The sequence below is a fragment of the Pistacia vera genome, unplaced genomic scaffold (assembly GCF_008641045.1).
Source record: "Pistacia vera cultivar Batoury unplaced genomic scaffold, PisVer_v2 Contig225, whole genome shotgun sequence".
In the NCBI taxonomy this organism is placed as follows: domain Eukaryota; kingdom Viridiplantae; phylum Streptophyta; class Magnoliopsida; order Sapindales; family Anacardiaceae; genus Pistacia; species Pistacia vera.
The window spans coordinates 214,528-237,240 of record NW_022196030.1 but is presented as its reverse complement, the minus strand read 5'-3'; the positions used below and the strand labels follow the sequence as shown (position 1 = coordinate 237,240).

At 33.7% G+C, this 22,713-nt stretch overlaps 1 protein-coding gene across 1 annotated transcript; it reads left to right on the top strand.

The window, feature by feature from the left end:
* Positions 1-1,331: 1,331 nt before the first annotated feature.
* On the top strand, positions 1,332-7,501 carry LOC116130797 (glutamine synthetase nodule isozyme). Its single transcript, XM_031416482.1, has 13 exons — positions 1,332-1,483; positions 1,581-1,620; positions 1,725-1,828; positions 1,956-2,004; positions 2,129-2,235; positions 5,939-6,026; positions 6,131-6,259; positions 6,380-6,454; positions 6,535-6,588; positions 6,793-6,830; positions 6,937-7,096; positions 7,223-7,283; positions 7,395-7,501. The coding sequence occupies exons 1-13, from the start codon at positions 1,410-1,412 to the stop codon at positions 7,484-7,486; spliced, it is 1,071 nt and encodes a 356-aa protein (XP_031272342.1). The 5' UTR covers positions 1,332-1,409; the 3' UTR covers positions 7,487-7,501.
* The last annotated feature ends 15,212 nt before the right edge of the window (positions 7,502-22,713 follow it).

The following is a 22,713-nucleotide window of genomic DNA, read 5'->3' as shown; positions in this document are numbered from 1 at the left end:
TTTATGATAAAAGAATTATTCTCCATATTCAATTTTATCTTGATTTTGGTGTTACTCATTAATTGATTGAAAATTATTCTCCATCATAACACGTTAGTTTTGATTTATTTCTTCCATCTTCACACATTGGATGTGTGTTAATAATAATTATATAAGTACTTTACATAGGCATTCCAAAAATCTAACCATTTTAAATAAAAACGTATAAAGATGGAAGTTAGTTTGTTTTCAAACCTTGGCTGAAGAAAATCCTATACTGTGAGAAAAAAGTTTACCAGTAAATGTCAAACCTGTAAATGAACTCAATATAAATTTTAAGTTTAAATAATTTATCTTCATAATATTAATTGATATTAATAACTATAAATGTACAATTATTAATTTTACGTTAACACAACTCCGTACATATATAGAAGTTATATTTACTCTAAAACTTGTATAATTTAACAATGATCATCTCTTAATCTAATTACTTTATTCTGTTAGAATAAATTTGTTTATAACCTATTTCAAAAATATTAAATAAATATACTTGTGTAACGCGCATGCCCCATGTCTAGTTATTTATATTTATGGGAATCATCTTTGATTTTGTTTCATATTATCTCAATTCTTTGTCAATCCAAATTCACTACTTTCAAGTTTTGAAGATTATTAAAGATTAAGCAGTAAAGATTTGAATTATTATTTTTTATTTTTGATAACCAGGATGTCTAAACCAGTTTGTGTGCATCTCAACTAATGTTCGAGATCCATTGAATACACTACAAGTCCAAAAGATCAAGTAAGTCATAATGTCATTATGGTAGGTGGTCCCAATATTTGAACCCAAAAAATTAAGAAAGAGAGCCAACCTCTATACTCGCCAGGCCAATCCCTCTTGCTCACAAGGCCAACTCCTTAGGTTAAAGATTTGAATTATTATCCTATTTCTACCATCTTATTCAAAAAATGTTTTCGAAAATATATTAATCTAGAAATTGTATTTAACTTCAACGTGATTTCTCCAACTAATTTTGAAAGATATATAGCAATAAATTACTTAAAAAATTTAGGAAGAGGTCAATCTTTATCTAAAAAAAAAAGAGAAAGACTGTGGGTGAACGGCGTGTAGGAGCATAGTTAGAATTTAGTAAATATGACAACTGGCAATCCCGAAACCTTGAAGATTCCGTAGTATCTTTATTTCTCCTCGTATATACAATTACTCTCCATAGAAAGTTTCAAATTATATTAATTTCACCTCATTTTTATATTTAATTATTTCCATTTTTATCGGCGATTAGTTGGTAAGTTTTCCTTGATCTCTATTTAAAAAAGGTACCTATCCCACCTCATCTTTCTCCCACCACTCTCTTCTCTTTTCGTCTTTCTCCGTTAGTTGAGTTCTTCATCATAAACTCGCTATCATGTCTCTCCTCGATGGTCTCATCAACCTTGATCTCACCGACACCACAGAGAAGATCATAGCTGAATACATTTGGTATATATATTTCTTCAACCATTTTACGGACTGTTGTGTGAAACTGTGAATCATTCATTCTTAACATTTTCTACTCTTTTTGCCGTTGATTTTATAGGATCGATGGATCCGGATTGGGCCTGAGAAGCAAAGCGAGAGTAAGAAACTGAGAAATTTCACTTTTATGAAGAAATTAATGCCATGATTTTGTGTTTTTTGTTTGTTTGTTAATAATTATAATTATGGTGCTCCATGTAAACAGACTTTACCTGGACCGGTAACCGACCCGGCCAAGCTTCCGAAGTGGAACTACGACGGCTCCAGCACGGACCAAGCTCCCGGTGACGACAGTGAAGTCATCGTCTAGTACGTATCATTTTCTGTAATCTCTATTCTGTATTTTCAAAATTTTACCGGATGGAATCTTTGGTTAAGAGAATATTCAAGATTCAGTTCCACATTCTATTGATGAACTGTATTTGTTGTTTTTCAGTCCTCAAGCCATATTCAAGGATCCATTCCGACGAGGAAACAACATCCTGGTAAATTAATTATGACAGTTATTTATTCCTTTCTAGTCCCGTGATTTTCGGTAGGATAAGCATGAATCGGTCCAGGGGTATTAATTGTCTTTTCATCGTAATTAATTTAAAAAAAAAAAAACAGGTGATGTGCGATGCGTACACACCGGCTGGCGAACCCATTCCCACAAACAAGAGATTTAATGCTGCCAAAATATTCAGCCACCCAGATGTCCTCGCTGAGGAGCCATGGTAATTATTAATTAGTATTTACTTTTTATTTTTTCATTACAATTTTTGCGTGAATGAATTAATAAAATGTCATATTGGTAAAAAATTAAAAATACCTTAAACTAATGGAATACTTATACTAACAAATTCTCTGTTGATAATTACTGAATTTCTATCATTTAGGTGATAATTTGATAAATTATCTTGATATATTAAAAAATAATAATTATTTGGATGCTTTGATAACATTTTCTAGTTTGACTTAGTCCAAAATTAAAATGTCAGTTTCTCTCGGGCCCATTAAAAGAAAAAAGTTATAGTCTTATAGACACCAATGCTTGGCAAGTTAATTGATTTTTTTTATAAAATTATATTTGAAGTTTTATACTTATTTTTTTATAAAATTCTATTTGGAAGTTTTACACTTATTTGTACGTTCAATGTTTATAGTTTGACATTTTATATTCCAAATGTTACAATGAAAATAGGATAGCAAAATAGTTTATTTCTTAAAGGGAAGGAATAATTTATTGTTATTTTGACACATAATAAAAGGATGTCCTTGTGGGTATCACAATATTTCCCGTCAATTAATAGACATGGCCAACATAACAATTAACAGCTAAAGGATGATAATGATATTGTAGATGTAAAACTATATAACAAATTACAAATAGATAAAAATAAATTATTATTATTATAATGATAATGATATTACTATTTTGAATTTTTTTTTAATGAATAGTATGTCTTAACCATCAATCTTATTGGGATGGTTCATCATCGAATTCAACAAAATATAAACTAAAATATTACAATTAAAATTGGTTATTTTAATTAAGTATTACAATTAAAATTGATGGCCAGACTTATTTTAGTGTTAACGTTGGTAAAATATTACAATTAAAAATTGATTATTTGAATTAAGTATTGGTCGGTAGGAAAGTGGGTGGCTCAGGAGGTTGGTCGTGCTTATTTGTCTTCACTGTGCTTATTTTTCTTTTGGTACAAAGTCCATGTCATCTAAGACGAATATGTGTTTAGAATGACGAATTACCCTTTGTAATATAAAATTAATATGCCTTTTTTCTACTTGCTAATTAGTTATGGGTTTTATCATAAGTTTTTCTCATTTTTCTAAGTTTGACTTTACAGCTAACAAAGCTGTTAGATGTAGCTTTGACGAATCATGGGAGTAAACTCCAACACCTACNTACCCTTTGTAATATAAAATTCGTATGGCTTTTTTCTACATGCTAATTAGTTATGGGTTTTATCATAAGTTTTTCTCATTTTTCTAAGTTTGACTTTACAGCTAACAAAGCTGTTAGATGTAGCTTTGACGAATCATGGGAGTAAACTCCAACACCTACCCAAAAAAACAACTAAACAATGAAAGCGGATAGTATATAAAAGCTTCGTTTGGTTTATTATTCTGATAGTTTTTAGAATAATCTTTTAAAAAAAGTTAAATTGGGCGGGTATTACGATATAAAATTTAGAAATTAACAAAAATATCTCCTATATTTGTTTATTTACTAAACACCCCTATAATAAAATATTAAAAGTTAACAAAAATACCCCTAACCCACCCATTAAATACAGACAGCTGGTCACCACTGTCGGAGGGTGGTCGGAGTGTTTTTGCAATTTCTAAAAAAAATATTTGGGGTTGTTTAGTTAAATTAATAAATTTAGGAGGTTTAAAAGAAATTGAACAATATAGAATAATATTTTGGGAATAATGACATTTTACTGTTTAACTTTTTTGGGAATCCTAATAGCTTCGTTTGGTTGCATTTTGGGAATACTACTTTTAGTATTCCCAAAAAAGTTAAACAGTAAAATACCCAAAAACTCACAATATTATTCAACTTTTTTTAAACTCCCTAAATTTGTTAATTTAATTAAATATCCCTAAATATTTTTAAAAAAATTATAAAAACACCCCAATAATTCACATTTACTAGATTCCGGCCACCACTGTCGGAAAATGGCCGGAATCTGGTAAGATGGCTCACTACCGGCTGAATCTGGTCGGTAGTGTGCCGATCTAGCCTTTTCTGGTCAGATCCACTGTGGATCTGGCCGGAAAAGGCCAGATCTTTGGCCGTAACCAGTCAGTAACGACGACCAACAAACGGTCGACGTTGACGAGCAAATACGGCCAGATCTGGCAGGAAAAGGCCCTATCAGCGCACGATCGGCAAGATCCAGCCGGTCATGCGTCGATACGGCGACTCTGGCCACCCTTCGACGGTGGTAGCCGGCTGTTCGTATTTGAGGGTGGGTTAGGGGTGTTTTTGTTAACTTTTAATGTTTTACTATAGGGGGTATTTTGTAAAAGAATAAGCATATGGGGTATTTTATTAATTTGTAAATCCTACATCGTAATACCCGCCCAATTCAACTTTTTTCAAAAAACTTTTTCCAAAATCACAAAATTGTGAACCAAACGGAGCCAATAATATATAATGGCTCCGTTTAGTTCACAATTTTGTGATTTTGGGAAAAGTTTTTTGAAAAAAATTAAAAAAAAGTTGGCTTCGTTTGATTGGTTTTTGGAAATACTATTTTTAGTATTCCCAAAAAAGTTAAACAGTAAAATACCCAAAAGCTCACAATATTATTCAATTTTTTTTTAACTTTTTTCAAAAAACTTTTCCCAAAAACACAAAATTGTGAACCAAACGGAGTCGTTGAATTGGACGGGTATTACGATGTAGAATTTATATATTATAAAATACCCCTCTATGTTTTTTTTTTTACAAAATACTCCCTATAATAAAACATTAAAAGTTAATAAAAACACCCCCAACCCACCCTCAAATACGGACAGCCGACCACCATCGCCGGAGGGTGGCCGAAGTCGCCGTATCGACGCATGACCGGTTGGATCTTGCCGGTTGTATGTCGATATAGCCTTTTCCAGCCAAAGGCTAGATCTGGCCATTGACGGCCGTATTTGCTCGTCAACGACGGCCAACAAATGGTTTTCGTTGATGGTCAACGACGATCATTTGTTGGCCGTTGTTACCGACTGGTTACGGCCAAAGATCTGGCATTTTCTAGCCAGATCTACTGTGGATTTGGCCGGAAAAGGCTAGATCGGTGCACTATTGGCCAGATTCAGCCGGTAGTGCGCCATCCTACTAGATTTCAGCCATTTTTCGACAGTGGTGGCCGGAATCTGGTAAATGTGGATTGTTGGGGTATTTTTGTAATTTTTAAAAAAATATTTAAGGGTATTTAATTAAATTAAAAATTTTAGGGGGTTTAAAAAAAATTGAATAATATTAAATAATATTGTGAGTTTTTGGTATTTTACTGTTTAAATTTTGTGGGAATACTAAATGCAACCAAACGAAGCTACACAAACGAAGCAAAAATGTTTGGGGCAGTGTTACAGAATTACAGTCTGTAAATGGGTTGACCTCAAGCTTTCGTATTGCATTCCGGGAGACAAAATGATCACTTGTTTCATTGCTTAGATCTTCTAATTTTTAATCCTAATTGATAACAAGTTTGGCTTTTCAAGAACGTTTATATCAGATTATTTTGAATATGCTAACAGTCAACAATGGTCATAAATTCTTTTGAATTACAAAATTAACTGAATTATGAACAGAATTTGTCAAATTAAGTTCCGAAAGAAGAAAATTTTATCTGTGTGGTTCTTTTCCTTTTTAGTTTGGAACTGAGACTTATTGGATATTGGTTTTAGGTATGGCATTGAGCAGGAGTACACTCTCCTTCAGAAGGATGTCAAATGGCCCATAGGATGGCCGGTTGGTGGCTTTCCCGGTCCCCAGGTATCAGACTCCGACGATACATGACGCTCCTATAATTGACCTTGATTAGAAAAATCCCTATTCTTTTACAGTGAAGTAAAAAGTATCTGTTGATTTCCATGCAGGGACCGTACTACTGCGGAGTAGGAGCTGACAAAGCCTTTGGCCGGGATATTGTGGATGCCCACTACAAAGCTTGTCTCTATGCGGGGATCAACATTAGCGGAATTAACGGTGAAGTTATGCCCGGCCAAGTATGTTTTATACTTCATTTCATTGCCCTAACTCTAATCGCTTCACTACTTTTAAGGTTATTTTTCTTACTATTGCTTATTAGATATTCGTGATTGTTTGGTGTGTGTCTATGGAAACAGTGGGAATTCCAGGTCGGTCCTGTAGTTGGAATCTCCGCCGGCGATCAATTATGGATGGCTCGGTACATACTCGAGGTACGGTTATGAAAAATAATTAGCCGTATACTTTAACTTTTTATATTGAATCCAAGTTTTAAATCTGTTTGATCAAACAGAGGATCACCGAGATTGCAGGAGCTGTGCTTTCATTTGATCCAAAACCAGTTCAGGTTTGTTTTAATACCGCTTTTACTTTTGTCTGTTTTCTTCTTCCTAGCTTTAAGCCAAAAGACATCACTAGGCATAGATGTGGCTTCAAATCTCTGTTACCTCTTATAATTGGTGTCTACTTATTGTATGCTATTTGATTATATTAATCATGATTACGAATCTTCTTCCATTTTTTTATTTATTTTTTATTTTGAAATAATCAGGGCGACTGGAATGGAGCTGGTGCACACACCAACTACAGGTATATGCCAACTAGTTACTATAGTTTGTGAATTCTCACTAATGACATGGCAAGACTTGGGGGAATTACATTTTGGTTATTAATGGGTTGTAACTTTTCTTCTCAGCACCAAATCCATGAGGAATGATGGTGGACTTGATGTGATCAAGAAAGCCATTGAGAAGCTGGGATCACGCCACAAGGAGCACATTTCTGCTTATGGAAAAGGCAATGAGAGAAGGTTGACTGGTCGCCATGAGACTGCAGATATCAACACCTTCTCTTGGGTAATTAAAATTATTTTCTCGTCATTACAACAACGTACTCTTGCAATATGTTTTTCTTTAGAACAATTCCCTTATTTATATTGAATATAAAGTAATTCTCATGTGTTGCACTTGCTCAAATTACAGGGTGTTGCCAACAGGGGAGCTTCCATCCGTGTTGGTCGCGATACCGAGAAAGCTGGAAAGGGTAATAATTTGTTTCGGATTTGTTGATTACTCATCTCTGCAATATTTTCTGAGTTGCTTTCATTTCTCTTCTGTTTTGCAATTGATTTAACTAGTTGATTATTGTTGGCAGGATACTTTGAAGACAGAAGGCCAGCTTCCAACATGGACCCATATATCGTCACGTCTATGATAGCAGAAACTACCATTCTCTTAAAGCCTTGAGGGAATGTGAAGCTCTGGGAAAGATGAATGAGGGGGAGGGAAAGAAAGCTATCGAAAATCTCTCTAGTGTGTGGCATGCATGTATTTGGATGATTAGATTTGGAATTCAAATTGTTAATGGTTTCTTGGTCACTGATTTTAGTTTTCGTTTCATGGGATACAACTTGTGCACAGATTGTATAAAACTTGGATGATTTTATGTTCTCATAAATAAGTGTATCTAGTTCGATAATATTTTGACTGTTTACTTTAAACTATTACTTGATATGGATTCTACATCTTGATTCTCTCCCATTTTCAGCCGAATCAGAAATGGATTCTACATCTTGATTCTCTCCCATTTTCAACCGAATCAGAAAGACAATACTGTTAGCTTATTCAATTGAAGTTAAGAATGAAAGGAGATGAGAGAAAAAATCTAAGAACTAAAAAAGAAAGAAATAAAAAATCCCTTATTTTAATACAAGAATCAAGGATGAAGATCCCTGATTTTCATACTAGAATCAAGACTGAAGATTAGCAACACTAGCTGTAGTTACATAAGGATCTCAAATCTTCAAAACTCATTCTAGGAAGGGCCTTGGTGAGGATGTCGGCTGTCTGGAAAGTAGTTGAATGTAAACCATTGAGATGATTCCTTCTTCTATCTTCTTCTTAATAAAATGTTGATCGATTTCCACATGTTTTGTTCAATCGTGATGGACTAGGTTCTTTGCAATGCTTATGGCAGCTTGATTGTCACAAAACATCTTCATAGGATCTTCTAATTGAATTTGCAGTTCCTGTAAAAGTCTTCTTAACCAAATTCCTTTACAAATTCCTTGTGCCATAACTCTAAATTTTGCTTCTTGCTACTGCTGGTTGTTTCTTGCTACGCTAGGTAACCAAGTTTCCCCATACAAACGTGAAATACCCTGAAGTAGATCTTCAGTCAGTTATGGACCCGGCCTAATAAGCATCGGTAAATATCTCCACATCTCTTTTTTGTCTTTTCTTGAAATATAATCCCCTTCCCGAAGTCATTTTTATATATCTTAGAATCCGATAAACATCTTCCATGTGTTCCTCGATTGGATTATTCATGAATTGACTAACCTTGCTGATAGAAAAACTGATATCAGGCCTAGTGTGAGAAAGATAGATAAGTTTTCCAACAAGTTTTTGATATCTTCCTTTGTCAACTGGAGCACTTCCTTCTGCAACTCCCACCTTTGTAGTATAGTACATAGGTGTATCAGCAGGTTTATAGCCAAGCCTGCCAATTTCCTTCAATAAATCAAGGACATATTTTCGCTATGAGACAACAATTCCCTTCTTTGATTGAGCAATTTCCATTCTGAGGAAGTATTTAAGATTTCCCAAGTCTTTGATTTCAAACTCTTTAGCAAGGAATTTCTTGAGATTACTTATTTCCTCCTCATGATCTCTTGTCAAAATTATATCATCTACATATACAATGATGATGGCTAATGCTCCCCCAACAGATTGTTTTACGAATAAGGTATGATCAGATTGACATTATGAATACCCAACCTCTTTCATAGCCTTGGTAAAACGATCAAACCAAGCTCTAGGGCACTGTTTGAGCCCATATAGAGATTTTCTGAGTCTACATACTTTGTTAATATTAGCTTGAATCTTGAGAGAATTTGCATATACACTTCTTCTTCTAGGTCACCATTAAGAAAAACATTCTTGATATCTAGTTTATGAAGACACCAGTCATGATTTGCAGCCAGGGATAACAAGACTCTGATTGTGTTCAATTTTGTAACAGGTGCAAAAGTCTCTTAGTAGTCAATTCCATAGGATTGAGTGAAGCCCTTTGCTACAAGTTGTGCTTTGAACTTGTCAATACTTCCGTCTACTTTGCATTTTATTGTGAAAATTCGCTTGCATCCCACTGGATTCTTCCCTTCTGGGAGTTTCATAAGTTCCCATGTGTCATTCCTTTCTAAAGCTCTAACTTCATCTTCAATGGCAGCTCTCCACTCAGGTACTTGTAGCGCTTCTTGGACATTGTTCGAAATCTGAATATCAGTAAGATTGGCAACAAATGCACGATATCGTATTGACAAATTTTTATAAGAGATGAAGTTATAGATTGGGTGGCTTGTGCATGATTTGATTCCTTTTCTTTTTGCAATAGGTAAATCAAGATCATTATTCTCTACCTGATCAAACTTAGTGAGATTGTTATTAGTGTTACCTAAAGGTGTTTCCTTTGGATTTGGATTCAATTCATCTTCATGGACTGGCTTGGGATGTGTTTGGTCCTCTATATCTTCTTGATTTCCCTTGTTTTTCTTGGAATAGAAAATGGCCTCGCTATTTTTCACAGTTTGAGATTGAGTTGGTTGAGAAATGAGTGGAGTTGGAGTACTTGAGTTGGCTTCATAAGGATTAGACTCAGAATTGATAATGCGCATTTCAGATTCAGGTATTCTTATTGGTATCTCAACTATGGGAGCTATAGGTGTCTCAATAGGTTTTGTTTCCCAAGATTGATATTCTTGGATTCTATTCTCCCTTTGAATATCATTTTTGGGATAATATGGTTGGTTTTCAAAAAAGTTTACATCCATTGTGTTGTAGAATTTTCTTGTGATTAGGGAGGAACACTTGTATCCTTTTTGATTCGATGAATACCCTAGAAAGATGCACTTAATAGCCCTTGGATCAAGTTTACTTTGGTTTGGTTGTTTATTGTAAACAAAGGTCATACAACCAAACACTTTGGGTGGAAGGGTGGAAATTAGCCGAGCATGAGGATATGATTTGAGTAGGATTTGACAAGGAGTTTGGAAATTTAACACACGAGAAGACATTCTATTTATGAGATAAGTGGCAGTGAGAACAACTTTTCCCTAAAAAAAATTGGAACATTGGTGGAAAGCATGAGTGATCTTGTAACGTCTAACAAGTGCCTATTTTTTCTTCCAACTGCCCCATTTTGTTGTGGGGTATCAATGCATGAACTTTGATGAACTATTCCTTCTTTTAACAAGTAATTACCTAGAAAAGAATTGAAATAATCCTTTGCATTGTCGATTTTCAAAACTTGTATTTTGACATGGAATTGTGTTTGAATCATGGTATGAAAGTTTTTGAAAATTTGACTAACTTCAGATTTGTCTTTCATTAAGAATACCCAAGAAATTCTAGTATGATCATCAATGAATGAAACAAACCATGTAGTGCTAGTAACATTTCTTATTCTAGACGATCCCCAGACATCACTATGAATCATTGAAAAATGGTAAGATGATTTATGAAACTAAGTTGGGTAAGAGTTGTGAACTTGTTTAGATAACAGTCATATTTCACACTGAAAATTCTTGGAATTATTCTTAAATAATGATGGGAAAAGTTTTTGAGATACATAAAATTAGGACGACCCAAACAATAGTGCCATAACATAACACTATTCTCATTATTTGGAACATAAACAAAAAAACATAATTTTTCACCACCTGTGGATTGAGGTTGTCTTTCAGGGAAATTAGTGGTCTTGAGGATATAGAGACCTGAACACATATCAGCACAGCTAATCGTCTTCCCCAAATCTAGATCCTGAAAAACACAATAATTTGGGAAAAATTTAGTAACACAATTCTTATCCCGAGTGAGTTTACTGATAGATAGCTGATTACAATCAAGATTAGGAACAAAATGAACAGATTCAAGGGTTAGGTCCTTGGAAATAACAATAGACCCAATGCTAGCTACATTTGAGAGAGAACCATCTACAATACGAACAGTGAAATTTCCAACACAAGGTGTATAATTTTTAAACATTGTAATATCTCCTGACATGTGATCAGATGCTCCGGAGTCAATAATCCAATAGTTTCCATGTTCTTTTCTTACATTTAGGGCTACGAGAAAGACCTTTTTGGGCCAAAGATCTAGATCCTAGGATAGAATTGGAATTGGAAGATGATGAACCTTGTGTGGATTGAGTGATCATTTTTTTTATAGAAGTTCCAATTGTTCCTTGCTGAATGGACTTGGGTTTGGATTTGTTGGTTTATCCTCAACTGAAACATGGTGGCCATGACTTTCCCTAGGCTTCCAATTTGCTGGTTTGCCATGAATTTTCCAGCAGGTATCCTTGGTGTGACTTGGTTTTTTGCAATGATCGTACCAGAGTCTTCCTTTCCTTTAACGGTTGTCATTGAATGAGGAAAAATGTTCCCTTACAACAAGAGCAGATCCCTCAACAATCTATTGATTTTTTTTTAGTACCTCACATAACCTTCTTTTGAGTTTCTTCTTGGTGGACCTTTGAAACTACCTCCTGGATGTTAGGTAGAGGTTTAGTTCCCAAAATTCTACTTCGAATTTCATCAAGACTCTTATTTAGGCCTAATAAGAATTTGTATATTCATTTCTTTTCCACATTCTTTTTAAATCTTGTTGCATATGCATTACAGTTCCACTCGTGGGTCTCATATAAGTCAAGCCGCTGCTAATAGCGATTGAGACGACTGTAGTACTGAGTGATTGGTAAATCCCCTTGATGCAAATCATGAAGTATTCCTTTTACTCGAAGGATTCTGCAGTATCTTCTTTATCTGAGTATGTTTCCCTGGCTGCTTCCTAGATTTCTTGAGCAGTTTCATAGAGTAGGATATCAACTCCATGAACCAATATCAGTATCCATGGAGTTGATCAGCCATGGCATAACTATGATGTTTTCTGCCTTCCACCTTTTGAACATCGAAGCATCCTCAACTGGTTGAACTGCTTTTCCAATAAGATAATCAACCTTTCCTCAGCCTCTTACAAATATCATCACTGAAAAAGACCATTGGATGTAGTTTTTTCCATTTAGTTTGTGCCTGTAATGGGAAAACCTAAGCCATCAGATCCACCATGACTGCTAGACTCAGAAACTTCATGGTTGCTATTTAAATTAGTAATTCTTTGACCAGTTGTGACTTCAAAGATATTCCCAGTAGTTGCTTCTTTATCAATTGCCATTCCGTATTTTGTCATGGCAGATTGAAAGAATGGTATTTAGGCTAAGAGAAGTTTCAGTAGGAAGAGTTGAGAGATTTCAGTAGGAAGAACTAAGAAAAGAAATGGCAGAGAGTTTTCAGCAACCTTGCTCTGGTACCATGTAGATTTTTGAGAGAACAATGCCTTTATGTTGTGATGATTATGGCTGGAAACAAACCAGCTATTTATACAAGTTTAGGACAGAACTAAAAAAGAAAGAAATAAAAAATTGCCAATTTTAATACAAGAATCAAGGCTAAAGGTCTCTGATTTTCATACTAAAATCAAGGCTAAAGATCAGCAACACTAGTTGTAGTTACACAGTTGTAAATTAGATTCTAATTTTCTACAATATATATAGTGGGACCAACTAATTTTATTACTATAAGGAGGTTATAACTTAATAGAAGTGTAGTTATAAAAATTAGTGTTTTGATTTCTTATTTTATAATTCATGTTTTAGTAGTAAAGTATTAGAATTTTAATTCATATTTTAGTAGTATTAGGATTTCAATTCAGTGCTTCAATTGCTACTTTTGAAACATGTAGAAAATCGCATCTTGGGACTAGCAAAGATAAGTGTCCTTGATAGAACTGTAAATGCAGTTGATGCATGGTCAATTGATGTAAAGCTACAGACAATTGCAAATTGTTTTAAGCATTGGAAAATTAGGAGCCCCAATGTCGATGAATTGTAAGTGTGAAGTGGATGAGGAGAATAAAAGAGTCATTGTGGAATTGAGTGATCAAATTCGATAACTTCACTACACTAATCGACTGGATATTAATGTCTTTCTCAATAATCCAAATGAGCAACAAGTCGTGTATGTTTTAACTGAATAATAAATCATTGTTGAATTATACAAGAAGAGAGAGGAAATAATCCTAAGGATGATAGTACGGAAATACAAAAAGTTTCGTGCCATGAAGCTCTAAACATGCTTGAGAAGCTAAAAATATTTTGGCTTCAACAATAAGGTGTCCATGCTAGCAAGTTATTATGTACTCACAAGTTAAAAGATGTGGGAACAACTGTAAAGCATAAATCATTTTTTCAAACAACTTTAGATAAATATTTTATTTAATCTTAAATCTTTAATGTAACATAACATATATTTGTTTTGTAATATACAAACAATTATTACTATGTGGAGGCAACTTTTCTTAAGGCAAAATTTAGAATAATTATAATTTATTAGGATGTGGAGTTTATTCTTATTTGTATATTTATCACTGTCTTATATATATATATAAAACACAATGATAAATATACAAATCCCAATGTCCCCCTCAAACACTCAAGATGCGACAACAAGAAGCATCAAGAATTTGCAAACCAAAAAAAGGGAAGTGTGAAATGGGATGTGACTCTGTAAAAAAGTTTGCAATCTGCATATAAGAAGAAACAAAAGGTAAACTAATAGTGTTATGATGATGAGTGAGATGATAATCAATCTCAATGTGTTTGGTTCGCTCGTGAAAGATTGAGTTGTAAGCAATATGAATAACACTTTATTGTCACTAAACATTAGAGTGGGATGAGAAAAAGAAACACCTATATCACCAAGTAACCAACGTAACCAAACTATCTTAATGGTAGTAGACACCATAGCACGATACTTAGCTTCTGTGGAGGATTTAGAGACAACATTTTTCTCTTCCAAGAGATAAGAGAATCGCCAAAAAAGATAAGAAAGTCAGTGATAGACATGCAATCAGTGGGATCACTAGCCCAATCAACATCCGAGTATACACGCAACTCCAAACATGATATGACGCAAGACTTTGAAAGGGAGTGAATCAAAGATACCTGAAAATATGAAGAACAACAACTCAATGAACAATAGTAAGGGAAGCAATGAACTGACTGATAATATGAACAACATAAGCAATATATGGACGAGTACTAGGATGATAGACAAAGATGCCAACAATAGTGCGATATAAAGTATGATCCAATAGAGGGGTACTATCAGAAGGAGAATATCAAATATTAAACTCAAGAGAAGTATCAACAGTCCTGGTATCAGTAAGATGAGCACGCTCAAGAATGTCAATTGTGTACTTTGACTGAGAGAGAAGAAAACCCTTTGGAGAGAAAGCCACTTCGATACCCAAAAAGTAACGTAGAGAACTCAAGTCTTTCATTTCAAATTGATTATCCAATTCTAACTTCAACATTGCAATTCCATCAACATCATCGCCAGAAATAACCATGTCATCAACATATAAAGATTGTAGAATACGACCAGCTGTGGTACACTTAATAAGGAGAGTTGAATCATGATTACTGGGACAAAAATCAAGGGAAGATGTCACAATTGAGAACTTTGCAAACTAGGCTCGAGGTGCTTTTTTGAGACCATATAGAGTTTTCTTGAGTCTACACACTTCTCTAGGATTATGAGAGACACAAGGAGGAGGTACCATATAGACTTCTTTTCAGAGATTACTGTTAAAGAAGACATTTTTAACATCCATTTTAGAGATATGTCATTGACAAACGGTCGTAATTTTTGCAACAAGAGCAAAAGTCTCTTCATGATCTATACCATATTCTTGAGAAAATCCCATTGCTACCAGTCGAGCTTTGTATCGCTTGATTGACTCATTAGACTTGGTTTTGATTTCATTGACCCAGTGAAAACCAATTTCCTTTTTATTAAATGGTAAATATACCAAATTCCAAGTTTCTGTCTTATGTAAAGTAGAAAGTCCCTCAACCATAGTCTGTCGTCGAAGGGGATCTAAAGTTGCCTCTCTATATGATAAAAGGCTCAAAGAGATTGTGAATAAAGGCTAAAAAAGAAGTATAAGAAACATAATAACAAGAATAAGCTAAATATGACAGTTTAGTTGATTTATTAAGGTGCTAAAGATGACGAGGCGAAGAATCCATAGTCTCAAGAGATGTTTAAGTGGCCTCAAGAATAGAGTGAATATCAAAGATCAAAGTACCAGTATCTACATGATCAACAATGCGAGCCCTGTGAGAATAGTAAGGAGGAAAGAGGGTAATTGGAACATGAGAATGAGAAACATGGTGTGATGTATCTATAGTGAGTGGAACATGAGATGATAAGTTATTTGTATCATCAAAGAAGGATCAATGCAGATGAGACCAGATTAAGTAAGATTATGAGAATTAATGGGAATGGAAAAGAAATTTATATGCTTAAAAAACACAATATGACGAGATACATATAATTTTTGGGCAATTGGATGAAAACAACGATATCCCTTTTGACTATTACCATAGCCTAGAAAAACACATATGGTGGAGTGAGGAAATAACTTACTATGCTTTACATGAGGTCGAAGGATAAAACAAGTACAACCAAAGATATAGTCAAGAGCATACCCATATAACTTTTCAAAAGGAGACAAACCTAAGGTGTGAGATGATGAAATCTTATTAATTATATGGATAGACGTAAGAACTGCTTCTCCTTAGAAAACACTAGGGGCATAGGCAGACAACAAAAGGGAATGAGCAGTTTCAACATGTCAGTGTTTCTTTCAGCAACACCATTTTGCTCTAAAGTGTCAATAAAAGAAGTTTGGTGACTAGTTCCATCTAAAATAAGCAATTCAAAATATTTATTGGAATTTTACTTTCTACCTAAGTCATATGATAATAGTAGAATATTGAGTTTTGACATAAACTCTAAATGCACTATAGGCAGGCAACAAAAGGGAATCAGCAGTTTCAACAATGTGTCAGTGTTTCTTTCAACAATACCATTTTGCTCTAGAGTGTCAATACAAGAAGTTTGGAGACTAGTTCCATCTAAAATAAGCAATTCAAAATATTTATTGGAAAATCAAGTTTACAACCACAAAAAAATGAAAATATCATGAGTTTGCAAATTTCCTAAGGCTCCCGTAGAAGGTAAGTATCTTAAATGAGAGGTTGAAACATGACTTAGATGAGAATGCCCAAATCTAGGGGAAAAAGAACTCAAACATAACAATGACAAGTCAACACTATAAGCTACAACATTAGAAACTTTTAACTTGTCCAAAACATATAGGTCTACGACTTGTCATAATTAGCTTCTAGGATTATGGATCCTACACATGACAAGAAGTTAAATAAAATGAAACTAATGATAAGAGCTAAAAAACACACAATTACTTAGTGGTTTATGGGGACTATTTGGGAGAAATTAGGCTTAAATTGGTAAATTTGCTTAATATTTTCATAAATGTCTTTTACGGGATCATGGGTGTGTTTGAGTATTTTCAGGGTATCTATGCTTAATGTTATGCTCGGATGAAGAACCATGTCAACAACGGAATGAGTGTTGAGTAGAAATAAACGGATTGAGAATCAGAGTTGAATTGAAGAAGTTATGGAGCTTTGAAGTTAAAGAGGAGATTCTAGATTTCGCTCCAATTTGAGCATGTTTCGGTGTTTCGACAATAACTTGAGTTGTAGACCTCAGATTCAGATGATTCTTGGACTGTTGGAAAGCTGATTCAAAGGGATATCAAATGTAAAACCCCCCTCCAGTCAGGTATCCTCTGAATATCCCTCAATGAGAATCCCGGGGATACATGTCTGGAGAATGAGTTGTATTTAGAAAAAACTTGTGTAAGGATAATAATAATAATATCCAAAACATGCATATAAGATGTCACGCAGGATCCAAACTTATAATTTCAAAAACTTTAAAAAATTATTTGGAAATTACACAATCAAAACATATTTATAGGGTGGAAGCTTCCAAAGGTGTTTCACAAACATTTATCATTTACATTATTTACATCAAGATAAAAACATCAAGATAACAATAAATCATCTCCCCTCACGTGTAGCCTTGTTGTTTCTAGCATCCTTCGCTCTGGTCTACTTGCAAAGCAATCAACAATGAAAGGGTGAGCGATAATCGCTCAGTAAGGAATGATCCATTGCATTCTAAGTATGCTATTTGACCCTCATTTAAATATATTTGTTAACACACCACTTGTCTTTTACATCTAGGGATACTTCCCTTTTTTTTTTTCCTTTCTATTTCATATGTCTTTCATCATTTTATCCTATGGCTATATAAACATCAATGCATACACATACAAATAAGTATGTAAACATAATAAACACAAATTACATGTCATGATATAACATCTAAATATCATCTAACATGAGTATAAATCATCTCATGATGTAAATAACATCATAACTCATGTAGTGCAACTAAATGCATATGAAGCATTTAACTTGTAGTCGATCGGACTTTTTTTAGCGTCTTCAGTACTTAATATCATCTAGCCTCAAATTCATTTAGAGCACATATCATCGGGAGGCGTGCTTATACGTTATTTAACATCTAATGCATATATTCATCTTTCCTCAATCGGTATATGAGGATATGCTTACGCGTTTCCCATCATGTCTATATGTATCTGTAACATCTTATGGCATGTAAATACATGTTTTGGTGAGCTTAATACTTTTAATTCATCTATGGATTATCAATCCATTTACATTACCTCTTGCTCACATACATCATCTTAAAACATGTATTACATTGCATCTTCATGCCATTTCATAACATTAATCATGTATTGACATCATGACCATGTATATCTTTCAAAGATCATCTAACTAATGGGTAAACATTAGTACATGGCATTATCACAATAATACATTAATAATCATAAGAATTGATCATGTTAAATCTTAAACTTTAATAACTAGAAGTTTATACTTCAGGCCATTTTCCATTCATTTTTCAAACGAATTGGCTCTTGGCATAAACATAACAGTTATAGGGCTATGTCTTAACTTTCTAATGCTTCAAGATCATCTCATTTTGATTTTTATAACTCAAGTTATGGTTGAAATATTGAAGCATGTTTAACATAACCCCTAAGCTTACTAAATCCGAATTTTTCATATTAACTATGCCACATCAATTCCTATTGACAATTAACCAATAGGTCAACGTATGGATCAAATAAACCTCCCCTTAATAGTCTTTAACATCTTAAAAGAGGTGTAAAATCTCATTCCCATAATCATCCATTATTGTTATAACATTATAAGCTAATGTAAACAACACCTCAACACTTCTAATAGCAACCATTCAACACCATGTGACCTCCAATACTACAATTTTTGCCACAATCAGCATCCACACTTCATTTTCTTCAATCAAACATAACAACTCATAAAACATAAATAGCAATAACGTCATGTATAATGAATTCAAGATAATAAGTAGAATAAATGAGTTCAACTACACTTGCCATAAACTAATTCTATGCCTTAAAGCCTTAATTTAAGGTTTCATAAAAATCTACAAACCCTAGTATAATCCCTAAAGTCATGGGAGGTTCTTCCTTACCTTTTTAAAGATTCCTCCAACAAATCCTTTGCTTTTGTCTTCTTTTACACCTTAATCCTACATATATAACATTATACCTCAACATCTACTTCAACTCTTCAAATCATATCAAAACTAGGGTTTTTAATCCTTACCTTAAACCCTTCAACTTGATGATCCAAGGCTCCTATCTTGTTCTCTTTGAAAAATTATGCAAAACTCCTTTAAAACTTAGAGAGAGAAAGCTTGTTTCATGGAAGATTTGGGAGAAAATTGAAGAAATGCTCTCTCCCTTGGCTTGAATGAATTTCCTCTCATTTATAGGAAAATATTTCATTAATTTTCCAACATTATACTATTGGCCCAATTATTTTAATTGTATAACTCATAAGTCCTTAATTCTTCATATAAGGGCATTTTGGTCATTTCGCACTAAACATAATTATTACTTAATTAATGTCATTAAATGCAAGTAAGCCAACTCATTCTTGACTTTTTCAATGCTTATCCATAGGCAAAATGACTATTTTGCCCCTAATACCTTTCTATGGATAATTGATTCATATCGTTCCAAATAAAAAGACTATTTTGCCCTTAGTTGGATTTTATGCTTTTTAACATAAAATTAACATCTAAAGGACTATTACTTTCCAAATTTCATTGTTACTGGGCTTAAAAATCACTATCTCTGGAGTGTTGAGGAATGATACGGGGTTTGAATTGAAGAAGAGGAATTAATCACTATGCCGTAGCACAGTAAGTCCAGAATCAACCATGCCGCAGCATAGTGCTAGGGCACAATCATGACAGTTGGAAGTTTATTTTCTATTTTTGACTAGGAAAATAGGGTTTAAGAGTCTTAAACTAAGTAGAATTAAGGAAAACAAAACCCTAACCCTTGTGAGATATAACTAAAAGTCTTTTAGTATTATTTTGGAGATTCTTTGAGAGAGATCAAGAGGAAAACTATTAGAAAAAAAGAAAAAAGCATCAGAATTGCTGGAGCTTTTGGAGCAAAATCATCTTTGTTTCTCCTTAAACTCATGATTTTTGTTTTAATAAAGATGATTGTTTCTTTCATAATTGCTATGAACTAATTTTATTTCCTAGGGCTAAGATGTAGCCCAATCTCTTAATCATGTGTTGATTTATTTATGTTGTTTTTTAATTAAGATTTCTTCCGAAGTTTTATTATTATGCCTAATGCTTTTGATTTTTAAGGGCCCAAGAATTGAATGAATTAATGGACTAAGTTGAGATCGAGCGATGATACTTAGTTGGTCTACGATAGTAAAACCAGAGGTTGAGCGAACACTAGAGATAGATTACCACAATTTGTGAGGTTTTGATAAACTCCATGAAGCGTAATGATCTTCGATTGCTTAAATCTGATTAGAAATAATTTGGGTTAGTAATTAGGGGTTAATCTGATAATTGTTCGAGAGATAATTATTGGAAATTTAGGGTGTTTGACCTTTAGGAAGAGCTTAATGAAATAGCATAAGTTATTAATACATAGGAATAAGAGTTGGTGTGAAATCTTTGCTCTAGGTCTAGTCATCTTGCATTAAAACCAAAGATTTTACTTAGTTGTTTCCTCTTTAGTTTTTTAGTTAATTTCAATTTAGATTTTTCTTGATAAAAATTGCGATTAGAGAGTAATTAGATAGTAAATTTTGGTAATTGATAGTAGTAATTCCCTTGGGTTTGACATCCGTATTTGTACACTTTATTACTTGCACGATTTCGTAGACTTGCGGAAATCACAACAACTGAGTAACCAGAGTCACATAAGTGACCAATAGAAACAAGATTCAGTGTGAGTTTAGGAATATGGTAAGGTTTAGGAACATGATAAACTTTAGGAAGAGATAAACAAGGTGTGCCAATTGATCTAACCCCTACTAAGGGCATAAGAGTGCCATTAGTAGTCATGACAAACACAAATTTTTAGGACATAATGAAGTGAATGAAGATAAGTGACATATGATTAGAGGCTGTAGAATTTAAGACCCACATGGAAGAAGACATACCTAAAGAACTTAGGGATGACAAACCTATAGGGGAAAAGGCAAACATAGTATGTTTCAAGAAACTTCTAAAACTGCTCAACAAAGATGGCTATTGCGGGATTAGAGATGATGTAGTTCCAAATCCAAATGAGTCTAATGGTGTTACAATTGCTACAGTATTAGATTGTGGAGGCCTATAAGGTCATTTGTTTCTTGACTTCTATGGAAGAAGTTGTTGTTGTTGTGACTGTCCTAGTTTAGGACATTGAGCCTTCTGATGACCTTTTTGCTTACAGAAATTACTTTCATCACTACCAATACCATTAATCTTCAACTAAGACTTGTTTTGATAGTTAAAAAGTGGTCTGAAAGGTATTGCTAATGTAATAGCCACTTTCTACTCAAATACTCATAATGAAATACATATAAAATAATATAAAGAAATTGGGTCCAAAATTTTCTTTTTATTAAATATATATATATATATATATATTCTTTACAACATATACATTTTTACACAAAATTATAATGTGTACAAAAGTCATCAAAAACATAATAGACAGTGTAACCGCTTCTCCTCGAGCGACGACATCCATCCGACCGTGTCCTCACCTAGATCCTGCAAAACATAGGAAAACAACGGGGTGAGCACTAAAATAATGCTTAGTAAGTAAATCCTCTACTCATCTATCCCCGTAACTCTCTCTCTCCAATTCTTTCCTTACAACTTCTCATTCAATTTCTCTTTGGTACTTCTTTCTCTTTCTCTTTCTCTTAGAACTCTTTTCTATTAACTTCTTTAGTAAGTCACGGCCCTATCTTATCGGGGGCATGGCCAGGACTCGCTCCCACTCTACGTGACCTCTANATAACCCTACATCTTTTTGGAAAAATTTTCATCACATAACTCCAATACAAATAATATTCCTATTCAATTTCACACTAATAGATTGAAGAAAATCATCTATTTCATTATCCATTGTGAAAACTAGTAAATATATCAAACCAAAGAGAAAGAAATCAAAAACCAAGAAGAGAAAAGACTATTCTACCCTTAATGATAAAAAAAAAAAAAAAAAACAGGTCCTAACAATTACTAGTTAGTAGTGAGGTTGTTGCAGCTATTTTCCTTCCTACTGTTTCTCCTTTGCGTTTAGTAAACTCAACCAAAAATATTCTACGTTTGGTTTATTATTTCTATCCATATTCCCAATCTTATTCCCAAAATATTTGTTTGTTTAATTATTTAGGAAATACTATTATATTTTTTTAATTACTTTGAGACCCCTTAAGTTTATTAATTTCATAAATACCCTAAGAAAAAAAAATTTAAAAATTAACAAAAACACCTCCACCCACCCATAGTTGCCAGATTCCGGCAATCACCATCGGTGGTAGCCGGAATCTGTCACAATGGCCTACAAATGACCGAAACTGGCTGGTAATTCGCCGATCTAGCCGAAAAAGTCCAGATTTGACCTTCAGCGACGACCAAAGAAATGGTCGTTGTTAACTGACAACGATGGCCAGATCTGACCAGTCTGCATCGTAACGCCAAATTTTGACAGTGGTGGCTGGAATCTAGCACTGTGGGTGGGTGGGACTGTTTTTGTCATTTTATAAAAAATTTATATATTGTGGTGTTTAGTTAAATTAGCAAACCTAGGGGTTTTTTTGTAAATTTTTAAATTTTACCTCGTAATAATCACCCTATTCAACTATTTAATACTATCTCTATAATCTTATCCAAAATAATAAATGAATATTTTGACTCTATCACCATGAATTCACCATTTTTTGGGCAACAATACTTGTGTATAAAGAACAAAATTTGTTGTGTTGATCAAAACCTTTTTCTAACATGTAGATTCCTTGTTTGTAA